The sequence below is a fragment of the Acomys minous genome, assembly GCF_964271855.1.
Source record: "Acomys minous genome assembly, chromosome: 6".
In the NCBI taxonomy this organism is placed as follows: Eukaryota; Metazoa; Chordata; class Mammalia; order Rodentia; family Muridae; genus Acomys; species Acomys minous.
In genome coordinates, this window is record NC_140487.1 from 41053269 (window position 1) to 41073793 (window position 20525).

At 46.6% G+C, this 20525-nt stretch overlaps 1 protein-coding gene across 2 annotated transcripts in view; it reads left to right on the top strand.

Moving 5' to 3' along the window:
- Positions 1-20525, top strand: part of DPP6 (dipeptidyl peptidase like 6) — an 830087-nt gene that overhangs the window by 75914 nt on the left and 733648 nt on the right. The window contains exon 1 of one of the 2 annotated variants that reach the window (XM_084787791.1): positions 5688-6176. The exons of the other annotated variant lie outside the window; for it this stretch is intronic. Coding sequence (XP_084643917.1) covers positions 6126-6176 — 51 coding nt within the window. The 5' untranslated portion in view covers positions 5688-6125. Of the gene's footprint in view, positions 1-5687; positions 6177-20525 lie in introns of those variants that run through there. 2 annotated transcript variants of the gene reach the window in all.

Consider the following 20525-nt stretch of genomic DNA (forward strand, 5'->3'; position numbering starts at 1 on the left):
GCCAAGTTTACGTGTCACTTGTGTAAATACTGCAGCAAATCAAGACACTGCCAAGTCTGCATGTCACTTGTGCAAACACTTGAGGTTTCTCACGTCTACTTCCAGAGTAAAACAATGTGCTTTAGCTTTAAAGGGCACTTGTTGTGAAATGTGTCCTGTAAATTCTTGGTAGGCTCTTTGAAGGCAGGTGACAGCACAGATGCCCCTTCACCCATTCCTTCAGTGGTTAAGGATTGTCCATTGGCTGTCCGGCAGTCAAGTTTTAAGGGTGTGAGGATGAAGACGAATGGCTGGCAGTGCCATCTCCAGCTTAGCGTGACATGTACACACAGACAATTTGTGATAATTTGTAAAAGTGCTATTCTAACTGTGGGAAAGGTGACTGACAATTAAATGAAGTGATAGTAAATACCACGTCCATGTCCCAGTGAGATGCCAATGTGAGGTTTTAAAGGGTAATGGTGAAGGGTGCTGATGTGATCCCCAGTGATACTGGATTTAGTACATTTTGTTTGTTGGGTTTTTTTTTTTTTGGCATATATGTGGTACATGTGTATTTCTGCATTTTTTGCATGTGTGTGGATACAAGTGTGGTGCTGCATATGGAGGCCTGGCTTGACATCATTAATCATCTTTGAATGTATTCTTCCAGATTATTCATTGAGACAGGGTTAAATTCTCAGTCAAACTCAGTATGCACTAGTCTTGTTGGCCAGCTTCAGCTGGGGCTCCCATCCCCATCCTCCGAGGTGGGAATTATAGGCAGGCTGCCATGTGTGCTTTTCATGTGGCTTTCTGGGATCTAAAACTCAGTACTTAAGCTTGTGTGGTACTTTAACCCCTGAGCCCAGGGATCACTGGCTTACAAGAATGAGCCATGCATGTCTCTGCTCTACACCTCAGTCCTGCCAAGTTGCCCACTTTGTCCCACCTCTCACAGCTAGTATGGGGATGTCCAGATGCCCTACCTCACCCCCTACTTCCAGCTTGATTGGAGGAGGAGCCATCACAGTCTTTGCATGTGGGTCTTGCCACATCATTGTCTCCTGGGGACTTGGGTTTGATGTCCCAGTTCCCACGGGACTGGCTCTCAAGACCCCAGTAACTGTGCTTCTTTACCTCCTTGGTCTCATGACACACCCCCTGCCTATGTATTAACATTCTGCTGTGGAAGCTGCTGTCCCAGCAACAGGTTCATGGTGGTTACATAGATTCTGAGATGTACTTCAACCATCACCCCTCGCTTTAGCTCATCCTGTTCTTTACTTCAACTGCCCCCAGCACTGACATATCTACACCATCAATTACCAAACATATCACATCTCATTAGGGCGGCGGGATACTTGAAGTTAATTTGTCTTATTTATGATTCAATTGAAAGAAGACAAAGGACAATTCACTACACATTTTCTCCATACTGTTATTAGTGTGCATGTACACTTGGTAAAGTAAATGACAATTATTCCTGTTTTTCCAGAAGTCACCTTCCTGAAGATTTGTGAGTAAATTAAGTTATATAAGGTGAATGATGCTTTCAATAAAACACAAGCAGCTATATTCTAAAGAAAGCCAGTAATAAACTTAATGTGTATAAAAATAGGTGATGGTTAAGAATAACTGTGTACTTTCCCCTGCAGTCGTGATGTTCTCTTCAACAAACTGGGGATGTCGCGTGTTGAATTTCCTTATGGTAGCACATTGCTATGCTTTGGATGCAAAATGTGATCCTGCGTTTGAACCCTCAGTCCCCAGCTGGTAGTCCTGTTTCTGCTGGTTGTGGCATCTGTAAGAAGTAGAACCGCCCTGGAGGAAGTGGGTTGCTGCCGCCGCCACATCCTGTAAGGAAGACTGAGTCACCTTAAACCATGAGCCAAAATAAAGTCTTCCTTCCTGTAGTTTCTTTGTTCAGCTACTCGTTCTCTTTTTGAGGTTGTAATTTAATTACAACATTTCTCCCTTCTGTTTCTGCCCCCCCCACACACAAACCTTCCCTTCTCTCCTTTAAATTCATGGCCACTTTTTTCACTAATTGTTGTTGTGTATACACACACACACACACACACACACACACACACACACATATACACGTACAAACTGACTATTTGGCACTGGACAAGACTGCCTCCCCTGCTCCTAGATGTCCTCAGTTGCCTATGGTTCTTTGTATATGGCTAAGTTCTCATGGGCTTTTCCCATCTACTTTGGCATATTCATTGATGTCATGCTCGCTCAGCTTAGGTCTGGGCAGTCATACTGGTGAGAGTTTATGGATACAGCTTCTGACATTGCTAGAAAACACAATCACACACACACACATAAAAAACAAACAAACAAACAAACAAACAAAAACAAAAAACAAAAAAATCCCTCCCCAATCTCCTGGCTCTTACAGTCTTTCTATTCCCTTTTCCACAGTGATTCCTGAGGTTTATGTATGGAAATGTTTTCTAGATGTATCCACCAGGACTGGGCTTGGTGTGGTTTTCTGTAGCGGTGTCTGTCTATTGCAAAGGAAAGTTTCCTTGACGAGGGGTGAGAGCTACACTTATCTGTGGGTATGAGAACAGTGTTTGTAGAATGTAGTTGAGGCTTATGCTGGGTTAGTAAAGCCGTGGTTGTAGACTCTCCTCTAATAGACGCAACTCCGCTAGCACTGAGTAGTTAGCTAGGGTCTCAGTGCCAGGCATGGTTTCCTTCTGGCCCTCTCTTTGAAAAGTTCAATGAGAGAGATGTTGGTTACTGCCAAAGTATTTACGTCCCTACTGCACTCTTGGGTTATGGTGCCACACTGGCTATTGTAGTGGGAACTAGAGAGACAGTTGGTACTTGGAACTGAACCCAGGGACTGCTTTTGTGTTTGCCACTCTTTGAATGTCCTGGCCAAGTTCATACTGTAAGATCTTAGAAAAACAGAGCAGGTGGGGCCTTTGGGGTGCAGCTAGGGTTTGATGAAGGCCTGAGGTTGCTCTGTCATGATGTCACTGTGGCTTTATAAGAAGAGGAAGGGGGACCCAAGTCAGCATGTATTCTCTCTTTCTCCCTGCGACACCTTCTCCTATCTTGAGCTTGCCAACTTTCAGAGCCATGAGCCTTGTCCTTTGTAAATTACTCTGTAGTGTTCTCATAGTGACAAAAAGACTGAGACAACATCCCTGCTCACAATTGCAACAGTGTGGAAAAGGCCACTGTGGCTGGGATAGGAAGAGATTCAACTGTGGTCTCCTAAAGGGATTTTCTTACAAAATGTGTTATCAAGAATTAACTTAAAAATTGGGAGTCATCCCATTTGAAGCATATTTCCTTATCCCCCTGCCTTCTGCCTTTCCCATGGAGTCAGCCCTGATCATCCTCCCTCATGTCCGCCCAGTATCCCACAGGCACTGGCGGAAGCAGGGGAGTTACCCGGGAGGAGTGAGCACACTCACAGTCATGCGCTCAGAACCCTAGGCTGCCTCAATCCCTTCCATTGTAGGTCTACCTCACTCTGCCTTTGCTGCAGGCGTTGCACTAACAGTGGGCAGAAGGAACAGAGCCCAGAACACGAGGGCCCGTGACTGTTGGGTGAGCCTTAGGGGCACACTCTCAGCCTCCCAATGGTGCTGGTTTCTTAGGATTTGTCTTCATTCATCCATTCCATTTCCAGGGGTAATTTAAAGTGTGCTACGAACATGACAAGGTGAAAAACGTTTGTTGTTGTTGTTGTTGTTGTTGTTGTTGTTGTTGTTGTTGTTGTGTTTGTTTTTCCCACCTTGTGAGGGAAAGGCCAGCATGGACAGCTTTATGAGTTACGTTTCTGTTGCCATGATGAAATATCACGTCTCAAAGTGACTTGTGGAAGAAAGAGTTTATTTTGTGTCGTGGATGGGAGGCATGGGGGGCAAGTTGCACATGTGGAGGTGGGAGTAGGAAAGTGAGAGCTCACATCTCCAGGTACAATGAGAGAGAGAGAGAGAGAGAGAGAGAGAGAGAGAGAGAGAGAGAGAGAGGTGGAGAAGCCCTCAATGCTAAGGCTGTCTCTGCAGCCAGCGGCACACTTCTTCCAGCAAGGCTACACAACCTAAACCTCCCCAGTCAGCGCTGCCAGCAGAGGACAATGGTGGCCAATTGCCCTAGACTATGGGGGCATTTCTCATTCAAAACGTTGTGTTGTTAACCTGAATATCCTATGGCCTGAATGCTTCTGCCTATCCCCAGATTCAAATCTGCGAGCCCTAACTGTGAGGAACTGAGATGAAGCAGTGGTTAGGGGGGCTGGGGGCCAAGGAGGGGAACCCCAGCCACCCCCTTCCTCCAGCCACTCAGTACACCCCAGAGGCTTTCTGTAAGACCAAGCAGCAGCCCGTTTCACTGGAGGGGCACACCTTGTGTTTGGGAAAGGGGTTTATCCCTTGCCTCTAGCACTGCAAGAACACATTTCTGTTTACAGTATCTTGCTGTAGTGGCCAGGAGAGAAATAACCTTACCAGAAATTACTTCCCAGAAAAGACCATGCGTACACTGTAGACATGCATACTGCACAGGCTGCTTTCCAAGTGTTTGTCCTCAGTTTTTCTCCTCCGTTCATCTCTGTAACCCAGATCTTCATTTTATACCTGTGTACCACCTGCCAATGGCTTTGAGTACGCAGGCATGGTGTTAGTCTGCATAGCTACACACTGTGCTCCGCACGTGCATGGTTTAGGAATCAGCTTAAGCCACTTCTGAGCCCTGGCCTCCTGTTTCTTTCTTACAAAAGATCTTTCGTGAATGTTAAAAAGGCGGAGAGAAGTATTCAAAAGCCTTACCAGACCGGCTCCCGCCATTCCCTTCCCTGGCAGGCGAGGGCGCACTTCACACACCTCCATGAGCCGGAGTTCCTTTGGGTTTGGGAGCACTCTAGGTCCATCGGTAAAAGAGTCAGACTTCTGCCGGGACACCCTGGAGCTCCCTGCTGTGTGAGATAATGCCGAACAAAGAGCAGTTGTGAACGGTCTGCTAGGCATTCCCAGAATCCTGGCTTGGCTACCCTGGAGAAGGCTGGGGAAATAAAAGTGGGTCTGGAGTTTGGGGGAGGGGGCGGCTTGCCTAAGGAGGAGGGTGCTGGCGTGAGAGACAGAACTGAAGAAACAAAGTAGTTCCTAGGAAGGTGGCTAGGTGGAGGTCTGGAGGGCAGTGACTAGGGTTGGATGCAGGCTTCACAGTGGGGCTCTGGGGACATAGCAAGGGGCTCTGTAGGGTGCTGTTGTCACTGCCAAGGCCACTGACTTCAAGGCGCCCCTGGTGCAACCATGGAGACACCAAGTGTGTCCCATAGTAACCCGAAACCACATTATTTATCAGCTGCCGTGCAGGCTCCACCCACTTACCCCCAGCTTCTCAGTCAGACTCTCAGCGGGCTGCAAGCTTGTGGAGCCTCTCTACTCCCTAGTCTGTGGGGCTCAGCCCCAGACTGGTGGCGGCTCATCTATCCTAATCTCCGGTGGCTCCACCCACAGAGATCTCCCTGGAGCCTGTTTTGTTGTCTCCTTCTTGCTGGCCATCCCCTTGGCAGCTAAGCTAGCTGAAGCGTGCTGCAGCCCAGGGCTTCCAGGTCCTTCTCAGGAGAGGCTGAGGCCAGCACGCGCACGCGTGTACACACACACACACACACACACACACACACACACACACACACACACACACACACACACACTGGTGTCGCCGCCCTTGGGAACCAGCGCTGCCAGCAAAGCATCTCCGCCCAGAGTCCTGGAGTGCACAAGGCGCTGGCCACACTGCTGTCACTCACAGCATGTTGAGAGCTAGCCCCGGGGACACACGCCTTTGCTAGCAGGCAGCCACGTCCTCGCTCTGCTCCGCAGTTCCCAGCTTGTTTTTTGTTACAAGCCGCACCCCCAGCGCCTGGCTCCGGATTCCGCTTTCCTGGCAGCCACCGACAGGAGTTGATTTCAGTGGAATCTACCTGGGAATCCACGGGGACAGGAAAACCAGGACCTGACAGATTGTGTTTTCTTCGGAAAAAAAAAAAAAAACCCGCCATCTCCGCCCAGTAATCACGACTGGGGTCTACACTTGGGTCCTCACCAGAACAATGGATTAAGTTACTCTTTCCTGGGCCAGAAGTCAGCTGCAAGACTGGGGGCACAATGAAGGAAAAAGCAATGATTAAGACCGCTAAGATGCAGGGTAACATGATGGTGAGTGCTGTGGGGCGGGAACCCACATTGAGAAGCAGTGTGTTGGGGGGATTGGGTGGGGAGGGTCAGACCTCAGGAGTCCTGAATTTCCCAGGGAAGTCTGAGACCTGGTTGGTGTTCACATACCCACGGCCGGACTTCCCACTTGGCTCTGATGGGTGCTAATAACCCAGCTTCTGTTTGTGAGTGGGAAGTTGGTGGTTTGGCGGTTGCTGTCTTCTGGGCATGTGGCTTTGTTGCTTTGGGCACAGGCTGCTCTCTTGCCTGTGTCTGTTGAGTTCCAATGACATCCCCAGGGCTGTTCTGGGGGCAGGCACAGAGATAGGATGTTGCTTTAGACAGGAAGTACCTACCTCTGGGCCCTAATGCCTTTGCCTGGTCTCCTGGGTGCAAGTCAGGACTGAGAGGAGACCTGTGGGGTTTTAGCCTTCAGGATACTCACTATGGCAAAATACAGACTGGAGGGGGACACCAAGTCCACAGCTGCCCAGCAGTCAGGGGCCTTCCCCACCTCAGCCCCCCCTGGCTTTAGGAAAGATGATTGCACAAAGATGACTGACTCTTAGGTAGGGGGCAGTGATTGCAAGTGCCCCTGAAGGATGGAAGACCTCTGAGGATTCCCAGAACCTCAGGTCTGTGAGCCAAGGGGCATCTTGGCAGTGACAACTTTGTCAACTTAAGGGCCACTGTCCTGCCTTCTCACCAAGATAACCCCAGGCTGCTTGTGGCTGACTGATCTGGCTTCAGCATCCCTGCTGGTGGTGCCAGTGGCCTGAGGCATGGGCCCAGAGGTCAGAGTACAGGGTTCTCCTGGTAAGGACTGGGAAGTCTCCATCCAGCTGAGCTGCGATGATCCTGTGTGTATGTTTACATGGGTGATGTTTTTGCCCTCGGGGTGTTCAGAGGAGATGAAGAGCCTTCGTGTTACCCTGTGTGTTGTCTGGTTTGTATGAAGCAGGGGCAAGGAGCGACTGACATGCTACTTCAGAACATTGAGCAAGAAATAGAAGAAAGTGTGTGTCAAGGAAGGTCTGTAGTTGTTTAAGGTGTGTTTGGGAGAGCCAGTCTGCCCAATTTGAAGTTTCCCTTTAAACATAGAGAAACATGAAACGAGAGTGTGTTTGTTCTATTTGTAAAACATACCCAACCCTCAGCAAGGCACCTGTTGCCTGGCACAAAGAAAGCTGCCGGTTTAGCTCAGGACCTGACTGAGCGTGGCATACAAGATCTGTGAAGTTACCCCACTCCACAAGCCCTTAGTCAGCACCTCTTCTTGGTCTGGCCTGACTAAGTTGTCTGTGAAAATATACCTGCTTTCCTTATGTCTTTAGCCGTCTTTTGGTCTGTTATGGTGATCAGCATAAGTGTGTATAACCAGATAATATGAAGTGTGCCCGCTGTACAGTGCCCACTCACACCATGGTCTCTTTTCATATCCTGCCATGGCATGCTAGTCAAACTGGAACATTTAGCTATGAGGCTGAAGGCATGGATTAAGGTTACTTATCTAAATAACATGTTATCAATGGTCATAGAAATCTAGTGTCACAGGAGTATTTTGTCACCAGAGCGGGCATGGTATGCTGTAGAATAGAGATGTCTTTATGTCTCTTAAAAATGTGTGACAGCGCCATTTACACTCCCTCCCTCCCTCTGAAATGCTGAGAGGCTTGCTCACCGTGTATGTTGCTTGCTCTTTGACTATGGCTACCCATGTGATGCTTACTCTCGCCCTTCCCTCTGCCCTGCACATTCCTGTCATTAGGGCCGGCCGAACTGAGCCCAGGAGATTCTGTGGCAACCAGCCTTTTGGTTGGATAGAGAGCGAGAGAAGATGTGAGGTCACTATACCTTTAAATGCCTTATTTATCAACTCCTAAGTTGATAAGTAAGAGTGCGGTCTGTAACTCATTTGAATTTCATGTTCCCACTGAGTCTCTGTGGCTTCCATCGAATGGCACTTTCATGCTTGCTCCGTTAATTTGGGGCTTGTTGGCTTCTAATTTTTCATCAGTTGCCTTGGAAAGCTTGTTAATCACAGTCTCGCCTGGGTTGGATGACTGGCAGTTCTTGGCACTCCAGTCTTGATTGGAATTCAGGCGATATCTGGCATTTGCTGTGAGGACGGCGTGATTTACGCCTGGTTCTGACAGGTGAGTGCCTCAGAGAGCAGCAGAATGCCTCACAGTGAGTGGTCAGGGCTTCTACATACGGAGAAAGCCAAGCCTGACTTCTGAGTCCTCAAGAGAACTGGCAGAGCAGACTTGACCATGCCCAGTGGTTGTGGGGAGGCCAGCCTAGTGACTGACAGTCTCTTCCCACATGTGGGTCTATGTGTGGCCCTTGTAGACCTGTGTTTCACAAGATGCCCACAAGGACTAGACAGCAAGCCAAGACTGGTCCTGTCTATGCCTCATTGCCGAGGTGAAGGCTCATGTTTACCACATTTTACTTCCTCTACGTTGTTGAAAAAGTTCATCTCCGATTGCACTGGGTGACTTAGAGGAGGCAAATGTACTGTTTTGCTCCCTGGTCTTATTTTGTGCTAGTCTACGAGTAGTAAGAAATGCGATCAGTGAAATCAACCCACAGCTTCCCCTTCATTCTTGGCAGAAGTCTGTTTCACGAACTTCAAATATTCTGGATATCAGCAGACTAACCTTTCAACTTGCCATTTCATACGCTATGAGAGAAATCAAGATGCTCTATTCTCATGGAGCAAAACATTGCCTTTAAAGTAATACAGTCTTTATAAAGTTTTCCCTTGAAACATCTTAGGTCCTCGGATGCACATTTTCAATCCAGCACCCCTTTGTGGCTGGTGGGTTGCTGTCCCACTAACATGCAGGGGTGCCTCCTCTTGAAGTGGGTCCAGTGGGCAGTCTTATTGTATAAAGGCCACTGTAGCTCCCTGTTAAATCTCCTGGCGGCTCTGTTCCTGTGAGCTTTTTCCTGACACCAAGTTGCTGGGGAAAAGTTGGATCAGAACCAAGCCTTGGGGATTGCTCCGGTCTTCAATACCCGCCATGGTGGATCCTCACATATGTGGTAGGAGATCAGGGTGTATGTGTCTCTTCAGTGCTCAGAAGTCTGCAAGACACCTGGGTCCTTGACCATCTCAGGGCCCATCAGTAACAGCCTTAAAAGAGGCTGTGGGCGGAAATCCTTGGTGCAGGGAAAACTCGAGTTTTTCTTATAACTTCTGCAACTCAGTTTGTGTCTTTTATCCCTGGCTGGATGTCCCTGTGATACTGTGAATCTAACAGCCCCTCGGATGTGATGTTTTCCCCTTCCTGTTCTGGTTACTGGCCCTGGATCAGAACTGTCCAAAGTCGGAGTTTTCTTTCCTTCGGCTCATGGACATCAGTGGTCAAAGCGGCCCACATATAGTGGGTATAACGCACAGAGAGTCCTGGAGACTTTTAGGCAAGTTCTTCGTGCGGTGCCACACCCTGCTGCGGAGCCCTCCCTGGAAACAACATCTCTGCTTGCTAGATGAATTACAGGGGTGGAGCCTGGATCGGAACTGGGCTCCTCTGCCCCAGGGAACTTAGTGGCAATCCTGCTGCTGCCTCTCACTTGGCAGTGACATGGAGCTCCTCACACTGGCTGTTAACACAGGCATTGCTGGTTAGTGTTTGCAGATGATACACCTTCTGAAAGTGGGTCCAGGTGTATAGATGGCTCAGAAAGTCCAGGTTTCTGAGCATCTTCCCTGTGTGCCCATTATGGAGACACAAGTGGATTCTCCCTATTTCCTGGCTCTGCAGCATCTGTTCCTAACATCGTCCCTCCTCAGATATCTATCTTCTTCATATATTTATATTACCATCTAAGCGTTATTATCTATGTGACTCTCTATGTTACTCTCTGTGTTACTCTCTATGTTACTTACTATGTTACTGTCTGTGTTACTATCTAAGTTGCTCTTTCTATGTTACTCTCTGTGTTACTATGTTACTCTCTATGTTACCATCTCTGTTACTCTCTATTACTCTCTGTGTTATTCTCTATGTTACTCTCTATTACTATCTGTGTTACTCTCTTTGTTACTATGTTACTCTCTATGTTACTGTCTATGTGACTCTCTATGTTACTTTCTATGCAGGACAGCTGGCTGGACATTAGTCTGAGACACACATATAACTTTCCAGGAGCAGAAACATTTTAAATATATAAACCACTAGTTAAAAAAATTGAGGCTGGAGCCATGTCTCAGTCATGAAATGATTGCCATGTAAGCACAATCACACACACACACACACACACACACACACATGCACATTGGTGAAATTAGCACAAAGAAGCTCTCAAGGCCAGGCCAGAAGGAGGTGGTCAACTCAGGATGCTTTATAAGTTGTCTTAGGTGGAACTTCAGTGGAGAAGGCTGACATGTCTTCTCCAGAGTCTGATCAGGCTTTTGCTCATGTGGCCATGGGTCTCTGTGTTTGGACCCATAATTATGCTAAATTAGTAACTTGCTGTCCCATAGCCACTCCCCTCTCTGAAACCTGTTCTGCACATGTACCACTCTGCCTTATACCTGCTCACCCTTAGTATTTGAGCTGTTATTACCAGTAGGAGTGGTGGACTGGGGGACACCACAGCCAACTACTGACTCCATTGGTTCTTCCGAGGCCCCTCGGCTCGGAGCATCTGCTAACTGAAAGGTTAGGAGAACTTTCTGGAAGGCTACTCAGGACAGGCTGAGCTTGAGAGCAAAGCTTGGTGTTTTATTGTGTGGAAATATTCTTAATGGATCAGGCAGCATGAAAAAAATACTCCATACACACTGTTATCCTAAAATCAAAGGGTTTACCTAGTTCATGGAAGAAAATAACTCTGGCCTTCAAGCCCTTTTCTTTGGAGAAGAAAATTAATTCACCTCAGAACATTTGTTTCATTTCAACTTAATAATTTAAAATAAATTTGTAATGTGGGAAGATTTGAAGTCCTGGTTATAGGAACTGGTGCTATCTGCCTAGCCAGACCACACCCATGAACTGTATATGCTGGGCTAAGAACGTGGGGCACACAGGGTCACCCAGCATCCCTTTACCATCCAACCTCACTCCTCCTGAGGATAGAGAGGAAATCCTCAAGAACACAGCATGTTTTAGAATGACTGCATTACAGAGCCACTGGAGGAAACCCAGGGGCCATATATGAGCTGGAAACTTGAGACTCCCTAATTGAGAATGGAAGCTTTCAGCCTACAGTAGCACCACCATTCTGCCCAATACCTCGTTCTCAGCAGAGTAGGGTTAATGGTGTTTCTGCCTGCAGCTGGGGCAGAGGCCAGTGTACGTTGTCATCAGGTCCAAGGAAATAATCCTATCATTGAGTGGGAAGCCTCCTGACAGAGGCACAGTAAAGCCTGCAGGAGGTACAATCCAGAAAGAGGCTGGAACAGAGGCAGGAGAGGAGGGGGAGAAACGAAGAGGCACTCTACAGGAGAGGGCCAGTGATGGTGGTGAGAAATGGTGCTGAGCAAACAGGCAGAGGTGTCTTATTTACTTTTTAACCAATTCAGACTTAAAGACTACACATATTTACAGGGCTGAGATGTTTCAACGTGTGTGTGATATTTAAATCACGGCAAACATTAGCATTCCTTTAGCTCCTTTTTGTTTTTATTTTAGGTGTATGGGTTTTGTTGTTGTTGTTGGTGGTGGTGGTTTTTTTTGTTGTTGTTGTTTTGCCTGCATGCATGCCTATGTACCACATACATGCACTGTCTATGGAGGCCAGAAGAGGGCAGTGGATCCCCTAAAACTGGAGTTAATAAGCAGTTATGAACTACCCTGTGGGTGCTGGGAACTAAACTGGGTCCTCTGGGAGAACAGCCAGTGCTCTAAGCACAGAGGCAACTTTCCAGTCCCTTCCTTTATTTGTAAATGAATACCTCCCCCACCCCCCACCCCACAACACATACACACACATACACAAGTGCCACAGCCCACTTGTGGAGACCACAGGACAACTCGCAGCAGTTGGTTCTTTCTTTCACCATGTGGTTCCTGGGCTTGAACTCAGGTGCTCAGGCTTGGCAGCAAGTGTCACCAAGTGGGAACAATATAATAGTAGCACAGAGTCAGTAGGCGACAAGAGTGGGACCAGCTGTAAAGGTTCTAGAATTTTTCATGGATTTAATTCCATTCAGCTCCCCCCTTAGTGGAGGGTGGCTATCCTTCTGTATCTTTAGGCTTCTGTTACAGGTAAACAAAGTCGATGGGGTCAGGGAGAGCTCACCTTGGCCAGGAAAGAGCTATCTGTACAAGCTTACGAACCTGGATTCAGTATCCAGAACTCATGTCAGAAAATACCAGGCGTGCATGCTGGTGTGAGTACTGGCAGGGGGCAGCTGGGAGGGGGCAGGGCAGAGAGAGGATTCTGGCACTCACAGCCAGCCAGACTAAGCTACTCTGTTAATTCCAAGCTAATGAGGGACCATTTCACAAGACAAGGTGAACTGAACCTGAGAAACAGCAGTGGAGGTTGATCTCTGACATGTGTGCTCACGCGCACACACACACATACATACACACACACACACACACACACACACACACACACACAGAGAAAGAGAGAGAGAGAGAGAGAGAGAGAGAGAGAGAGAGAGAGAGAGAGAGAGAGAGGGACAGAGACAGAGACAGAGACAGAGACAGAGACAGAGACAGAGAGATGATGTAAATGTGTATATGTCCCAGGCAGGGTTGTCAATAGTATGTGCACACTTTAGCTTTGCTGCCCTCTTTACACGTACGTCATGTATGCTGTACATACTCCCATGGTGCACTCAGTTTGTTGGGCCCAGCTGCAGATCTGCTGGACAAGAGATGTTGTAGATCACCATCCTTTGATTGCTTGACTTTCTGACTATTAAATAAAAATAGCAACTCTATGCTAAGACAGGGGTGCCAAGGATGCTCCTGTTTGCAGTTGAGTGTTACTCATCTGTGAAAATCAAAGGGTACTGCTGGCATGCTGGGCTGGCTGTGGTGTCAGTTGGCACTGCACCAGCTGCACTGGCTGTGACTGCGGTGGGCAGGACACAGGGGAGAAGCTGGGGCCAGCAGAGTCTCCACTGGAATTGCAGCTAAGAATTGGAGACCTCTCTCTCTCTCTCTCTCTCTCTCTCTCTCTCTCTCTCTCTCTCTCTCACCTTACCCCGACCCTGACTAGAGAAGACTGTCTTTCAGTGAGCAGAAAACTTACTTCAAATACTTGTTATTGTGTGATGTTGTTTATATATGAACAGCACGTAGTGAAACTTCCCATCCATGAACCCACATAAAGCAAACCAACCATTTCCCGTCTTTCCTCCAAGGCTCCCTGATTGTATGCTAGATTCTCAGTGCTAAGGCAAAAGAAAAGTTAACACTTATAAGAATAGTGCTTTGCAGTTCATGCAATTCTCTCTTGTCTAGACCTATAGGGAAACACATACAGCCTGGAAGATGGGCATGGCTCTGGGGAGCATAGGAGCCATCTCTCCCTGGCTGTGTATTTGCAGCATCTCCAAGCATCTTCAGCAGCAGCTTGCAGGCATGGATGTTTCTGCCATTAGTAGCACCATGTGCTTGTTAGAATCTTCTAGCGGAGAAGAAAGCAGACCTCCCTCAGTTCATGGGATGGGAGGAAATGAAAACCCACTGTGTTAGTCACCTGTCTCTTGCTGTGACAAAATAACAAATGGGTGCAGTGCAAGAAAGGAAGGAAGAGTTTGTCTGGTTCACAGTTCTGGGGCATAAACTTCACTGTCAGAAACAGCAGAAGTGGCTTCAGCTGTGGGAGTGGGAGTCCACAAGATGGATGCTGGTGTTGAGGCATCCTCCTCTTATTCACCGGAGACTGAGCCAACCTTTAGGTGGGTCTTCCCTTCCTGGTTAAACCTGCTTGGGAAACATATGCAAAGATATGCTTCCTGGGTGGTTCTGAATCCAGTCAGATTGACAGTGTAGACCAGCCCTTAGCTACCTGCACGGCTGTGGGCTTCCTCAGCCATGCAGAAGGTTTCTTGGGAATACCTACCCAGGCACCTATAGAAAACACTAGAATATGTAAGAAGACTTCTGTCCTCTTTGCCAGGCCATCCCAAGTCTGCACTCTGGATCTGTAGAGAGTATTCCTCTGGACAAATGGAATTTTACAAAAGTGCATTTGAGCAATTCAACTTCATTACCATAACTAGGAAAATGAAAATTGGAATTACAACAAGGAAGCATCCAGTGGCGCCTGAGGTTTTAAAAAGATGTGTAATACTGATTTTTGGTGCAGATATTTAGCAGCGAGAACCCTGTGCACAGCTGATGGGACGGGCTGTTAAATTTTGGAATCTTCATAGTGGGGCAGAAGTTGAGGATCTACTTCGCAGCTAGCCATCTAACCCCTGAGTATTTTGCAAGAGAATTCCAGGCAGATGTTCCCCCGTGAGAGACTTGTAAGGATGTTTGTGATAGGGATGTTTTTAGGGACCTTGAGCTTGAATTGACTGACTCTCCATCAAAGGGAGGGTCCGTAAATATACTAGTCTTTATGTAGCAGGATACAGTACAGCAAAAATTAATGACTTTACATTAAAAAACATGAAGGCATTATCAAACAAACTTGTATAAAAGAAGGAAGCTTTAAAGCAATGTGGAATGTAAACAGCACGAAAGAAGGGGTGGAAGAGAAGAGGAAGGAAGAAGCATCATAGAACACTGACTTCTGGGTAAGGACCATGTCTTGAACTCACAGCAGCTATGGTTACCTGAATAAGAGCTGCGTAAGATTGGGGCCACAGATATCCTTTCATGGAGGGAGGAGGGGCTCACTGGGTTCTGCCCATCTCTGATGATTTATATATGGCTAATATTAATTCGGTGGGGGAGGGGGACATTTTCTTAGGTATTGTAGCCACTAGTAAGGTGACAAGGATCCTGTAAACAGCCTTCAAACTTTACTCCTGTAAGCAACCCTGGTGAAACTTACTGGATAAAAACAAAACAAAAACTAGAAACAAAAACCCCAAAATAAGCAAAAACAAAAATGAAAAATGGAAAGAAAGCAGAAGAGAATTGAGTGTCATTGGAAAAGAAAGCAGATCTCTGGGAATAGGGGGACAGAAGAGAGGGTAATGATGTGATTAAAAGTTCATTGTAGGCATGTTTCTTGGTTACTGCTCTGTTGTTGTGAGAAGACATCGTGACCAAGGCAACTGTTCCAAAAGGAATTGCTGAACTGAGACCTTGCTTACAGTTTTAGAGGGTCAATTCATGATCCTCATGGTGGAAGCAGACAAGCATGGTGCTAGAGCAGTAGCTGAGAGTTTTATATCCTGATCTGCAGGCAGCAGGTGGAGAAAGAGAGAGACAGAGCGACAGAGACAGAAAGACAGAGACTGACAGAGACAGACAGACAGACAGAGACACAGAGACAGACACAGAAAGAGAGACAGACAAAGAGAAACAGAGAAAGAGGAAAGGAAGGAGGGAAAGGAACAGAGAGACAGAAAGGGACAGGCAGAAAGTAGAAGGGAGAGAGGGAGGGAAAGAGGGAGAGAGGGAGGAAGGGAGGGAGGGAGAGAGAGAGCCCATGCTTGCTGACACACCTCTAACAAGGCCACACCTTCCTAATCTTTCCTAAACAATTCCACTATTGGGAACCAAGGGTGTGTTTATATATATATATAGTCTCATTCAAACCACCACATCATGTATAGAAATGTCCTGACAGAACCCATTACAGTAATTAACATGCTAATAAAAAGAACAAAAACAATGTATTATGCATATATAAAGCTAGAATTTTAAATGCTATAAAATGGGTATTGCTGTGTTATTCCTGATGGAAGGTGAAATTTTCAAGAAGAAAAAAGTAAAGAATTATGAATTATCATACAAATTACAGTGCTCCTTCTGTGTTGTAGGGAGCCAAGACTGTTGGGGACACAGGGGACACACATCAGCAGAGAACAAAGAGAACATTGTGTGACTATGGATGCCTGCTTCTTTATATTCTGCTGGGGGAAACACTTATTTTCAACCCTTCTCCTTCTACCTCATCTAAGGCACACTTTTCAGTAGCATTAGGACTCATGAGCTGTGAGGCCCCAAGTGTGAGCATTCCATTTTAAACTTGGTTGATGGGATAGTGCTTCCATGGGTGAAATTAAGGTCAGAGATGTCTTTCATTTTGGAGTTTTATTATGAAGGAAAGTTAAAGTATTTTCTATAGGGGTTTACCTTTAGTTGTGACTATTTAGTATTTTTTAAAGCATATTCTAGGAAATGTTAATGATCACAGATTGGACACCCCATTCTAGATTCAGTCACAAAGGCATATCATGGAGTCTTCTTTGTACATATCAGGAGACATGTTGAAATAGTCTTGTGCAAATTTTAACATTGCCTGTTACAATAATAATGCTAGTGAGAGTTAATGTATTCCTAAAGCTTTACTGGGACTAAAACATCCAAAGTGCTGAGAAATGTTCCAGGGCTACTGTGCAGATATTGGTAGAATGGAGTTTTCTGGAAAGCTTATGCCTACAAATGGATTCAGTCTTAGATGCAGCAGTGTTGAGGCATCGGGGCATCTCTGTGGCTTGGGACCTGTCTTCTGTACACTCTAGTGGTAGGTGCAGCATCTGAAATGATGGTCACTGGAGTTAGAGGAGGAAAACAGAGCAAAACATGAGGAGGAGGCATCATGGTCAGTCAACTGATGACAATAGAAAAGCTTCCTTTTGCTTTGGACACATCAGCCTCCATTAGGACCACGTGGGATAAATTCAGAAATACTGGCCCATTCAGGAGATATGTCAGTCAGCTTTCCATGACTATGACAAAACATCTGGGGCATATCTGTGGACATTAAGAAAGAGAGGCTTATTTGGCTCATGACTTGAGAAGTTTTGATATATCATTAGTTAGGCATAGTGATTTTAATGGCTCAGTGCCTTCAAAGTTCACCAGTGGAACAAAACTGCTAATCGTATGGTGGCAGGAAGCAAAGAGAGAGAACAGAGCCCCAAAATAACTTTCAAAAGCACACCCACAATGACTTCACCTTCTTCTACCAGGCCCGTTGCAGCCTACTTTCTGTTGCTATGACAAAATATTCTGACAAAAAGCAACTTAGGAGAGAAAAGTGTTTGTTTTAGGACCACCCTGCAAGTCGATGTGGAATGGAATTTTTCTATGGAGGTTTTCTTCCAAGGGAGTGGATTCTGTATTGGATTTCAGCTTACAATTCCAATTAGTCATTATTGGGGGATGTCAAGACAGGACCTTCAATCCACATCTTGCATTAGATCTATATTTGGGAGCAGAAAGAGATGCAAGGATGGTCATTGGCTCACTTGTGCTTGGCTCAGTTTCCCCACCCTTACACAATTCAGGACCCTGGCCTGGGGAATGGTGCCACCCACAGTGGGCTGGGTCTTCCTGCCTTGGCAAACTCAATAATTAAGGCAGCCTTCCAGAGATATGCCCACTGACAATCCTCATTGAGGCTCTTCCCAGGCCATTCTGGGTTGTGTCAAGTTGACAATATAAGCTGACCATGACAATGCCCCATCTTTCTAGATGTTCCACTTCTTCTCAGCAGCACCTGAGGCTGGTGGCCACGCCCTCAGCACATGGATCTTCAGGTGACATTGAAGATCTAATCCATAATGGTGAAAGTGTCTTTAGATCCCTGGAGATTTCTTCCTAGAACTGAGTTAGAAGAAAGTGTTCTCACTCTCAGATGGCTAATTTAGACTATTACGGATCACTGAAGATTCCTTTTACAATCTATGCTATTCTGAAAGCTTTTGTGATAGCATAAATCTATATTTCTTCTCCTTCCCTCTTCTTTTCTTGAGCTCTTCTTAATGCTGAACAGAAATGGAAGACATGTGCTCAATATTATGGTTTTGACATAGTAAAAATGCTAATGGATTGTGGGAAGGTTCCGGCTTTGTTGTATAAATCCAATATTTGAGTGTGGAGACTGTGAAACACACAGACAATGGGCAGATTAACAGGAGAAAATGCACACAAGTTTATTAATAGCTAAGTCCACAAGAGCCATATACAATGTGAAGCTTATGAGGGGCTAAGATGGTATAGGGCAAATGAGTGGACTGGTGGAAGCTGCTATGCCCTAGGACAGAGCTTCTTGCTGTTATGGATGGGTGTGGCCCTCAGTCTCTTCCTCTATGGTGTCAGCTATGTCTTCCTTGGTTAATGGCATTTCAGAAAGCTTGAGGGTGTTCATAGTGTATCTTCATCTTCAGATGGTTAGGAAAGCCACGCCCTGCATCTGCAGTTCTTCTTGGGCTCCCTATCTGAAGTCCAAATCAGCTTGTGTTGGGACACTGTTTTCTGCGCCCTAACAGGTGGAATTCCCCTTCTGGAATTCTCCTGAGGGATATTTATAGTTGAGCCCATTGAGGAATGTGTAATTATAACCCAAATCTTCTCTCAATTAAGAAATCCTTGTCGTAATGATCACAGAGACAAATACTACTTTTTGGTGTTTGAGTGAGCATTAGACAGAGCTTGGCACCTCACAGGCAGTATGCTCTAAGGAGAGAGAAATGTCACTCCATCATGCAGCCAGGCAAATGAAACCCACTAAATTCATGTTTAACGATACACAGAAACTAGTGCTTAAGTGAGATGGCTTAAGAGCGTCATTTGCCGGCTCATCCTGAACTCCTCTGATAGTTGGACTAGCATCTGTGGTGGGTGTTTATGCTCTCACCTGGGGGAAAATCAGGCTTTCCTATCTCCATGGTGGGAGGAGGTTTTGCAGCCTGGAGCAGAGTGCACAAGGAGATTGGCCTGCGAACCTGGGAGAGGAGAGAACGCTCTTCCTTCCAAGTGGCTTCCAAAGAGGAGAGCAAGGTATTCCTGGACCACAGGACCTGGAAGAGACCCAGTCCAATCCACAAAAAGACCTGTTCTAAAGAGATGACACAACATGAACAGCCACATGTTCTGTGAGGTAAATTCCCTAAGAAAGGTAAGAAGAGGCTTGTATTTCCCCACTCCTCAGTGAAGAGATCTAAGCCTCTTGTTTTTAATTTATATCTGTCTTACAAGCAGAACCTGAGTCCAGGACAGAACAGATGCCCCAGCTTAGAGACACTGAGTCCCTGAGGTGTCGGTACAGTTTGTCTGAAACTGATCCCACTGGATGCACATCTTCTCCCAGTGATCCTTATTGGGAGAGAAAAAAGAAATGCCCAAGCAGGATACTTGGGGTGGGAACTTCTGTGTCCTGTAGTTGAAGTATCAGCTGCTGCCCAACATTGGGTAGAAGAGTTCTGAAGGCTCTGTTCTAGGGCACTGAGCAAAAGGGGCAAGCAGCCCAGAATCCAGGCTACTCTGGAGCCTCGTTTTCAAGGTTAAATGCTAAGATGTGGCAAGCAGGACATAGGCCCTCTGCATACCTGTTACTAACCCACTTCCTCCTGCCAAATCTCTGGGTAGAAGGAATACCTGTGCAGTCTTCCAATGAGGCTCAGGAGAGTTCAGTCGGGAGGCCATCTAGGTAGGAAAGAGGAGACCAGCATCCAGCTTACTCACCCTGTGTAAGGGTGAGCGGCTGCCACTAAACTCAAGACCTGACACTTCGGCTACTTGAGGAGGTCAGCAACCATGTCTGTTTCCTGTAACACAGGCAGAGGACATTGTCCACCAATGTTGTGTGTGTTTAATGAAATCACCAGCCATCATCTCTGACAAGGACAGGGCTCCTGGGTCTTGTCCAGCCATGCAGAGAAACAAGGATTTTCCCACCCATGGAACCAAAGTAAAGCTCACCTAGGATTGTTCTCTGTGAACTTCAGTTTGTTACTCTGGAGACAGTCCTGTTGTCGCAACCTCACTGGTGCTCTCCACAGGCAGAGGATGTGGGAAGAATCCCTCCAGGGCTAATGATGATGCTCGGGTGTGCTTGGGCAGACAGTGGAGGACTGGGATGGCAATGTGGGTCCTTGATTCCTCCTCACCCTGACCACTTCCTGAACAGTGGAGTGACGGAGGCTACCCCTGTACACTGAACAGCCTATATTCTAGAAACCCAAGCATACAGAACACAGCCCTGCCCCCACCCAGGGCCTACTTTCTAGCACCAGAAACCTACAAAATCCAACCAGCCATGCAGCTAATTGTTTAATAACAAGCCAGCTGCATTCGTCCCAGAAAGCAAACTGAAACTTGTATCATTTCAGCATAGATATTGCAGTCTGGGGGTGATTTTTTTTTTTTTTTACAACTGAGAAATGTGTTTGGGAGCACACTTGTTCGAGAAAGACATGACAGATGAGAGAGCTGTTTCCCTTAAATTGTCAATCCATGGCAGAGTGAG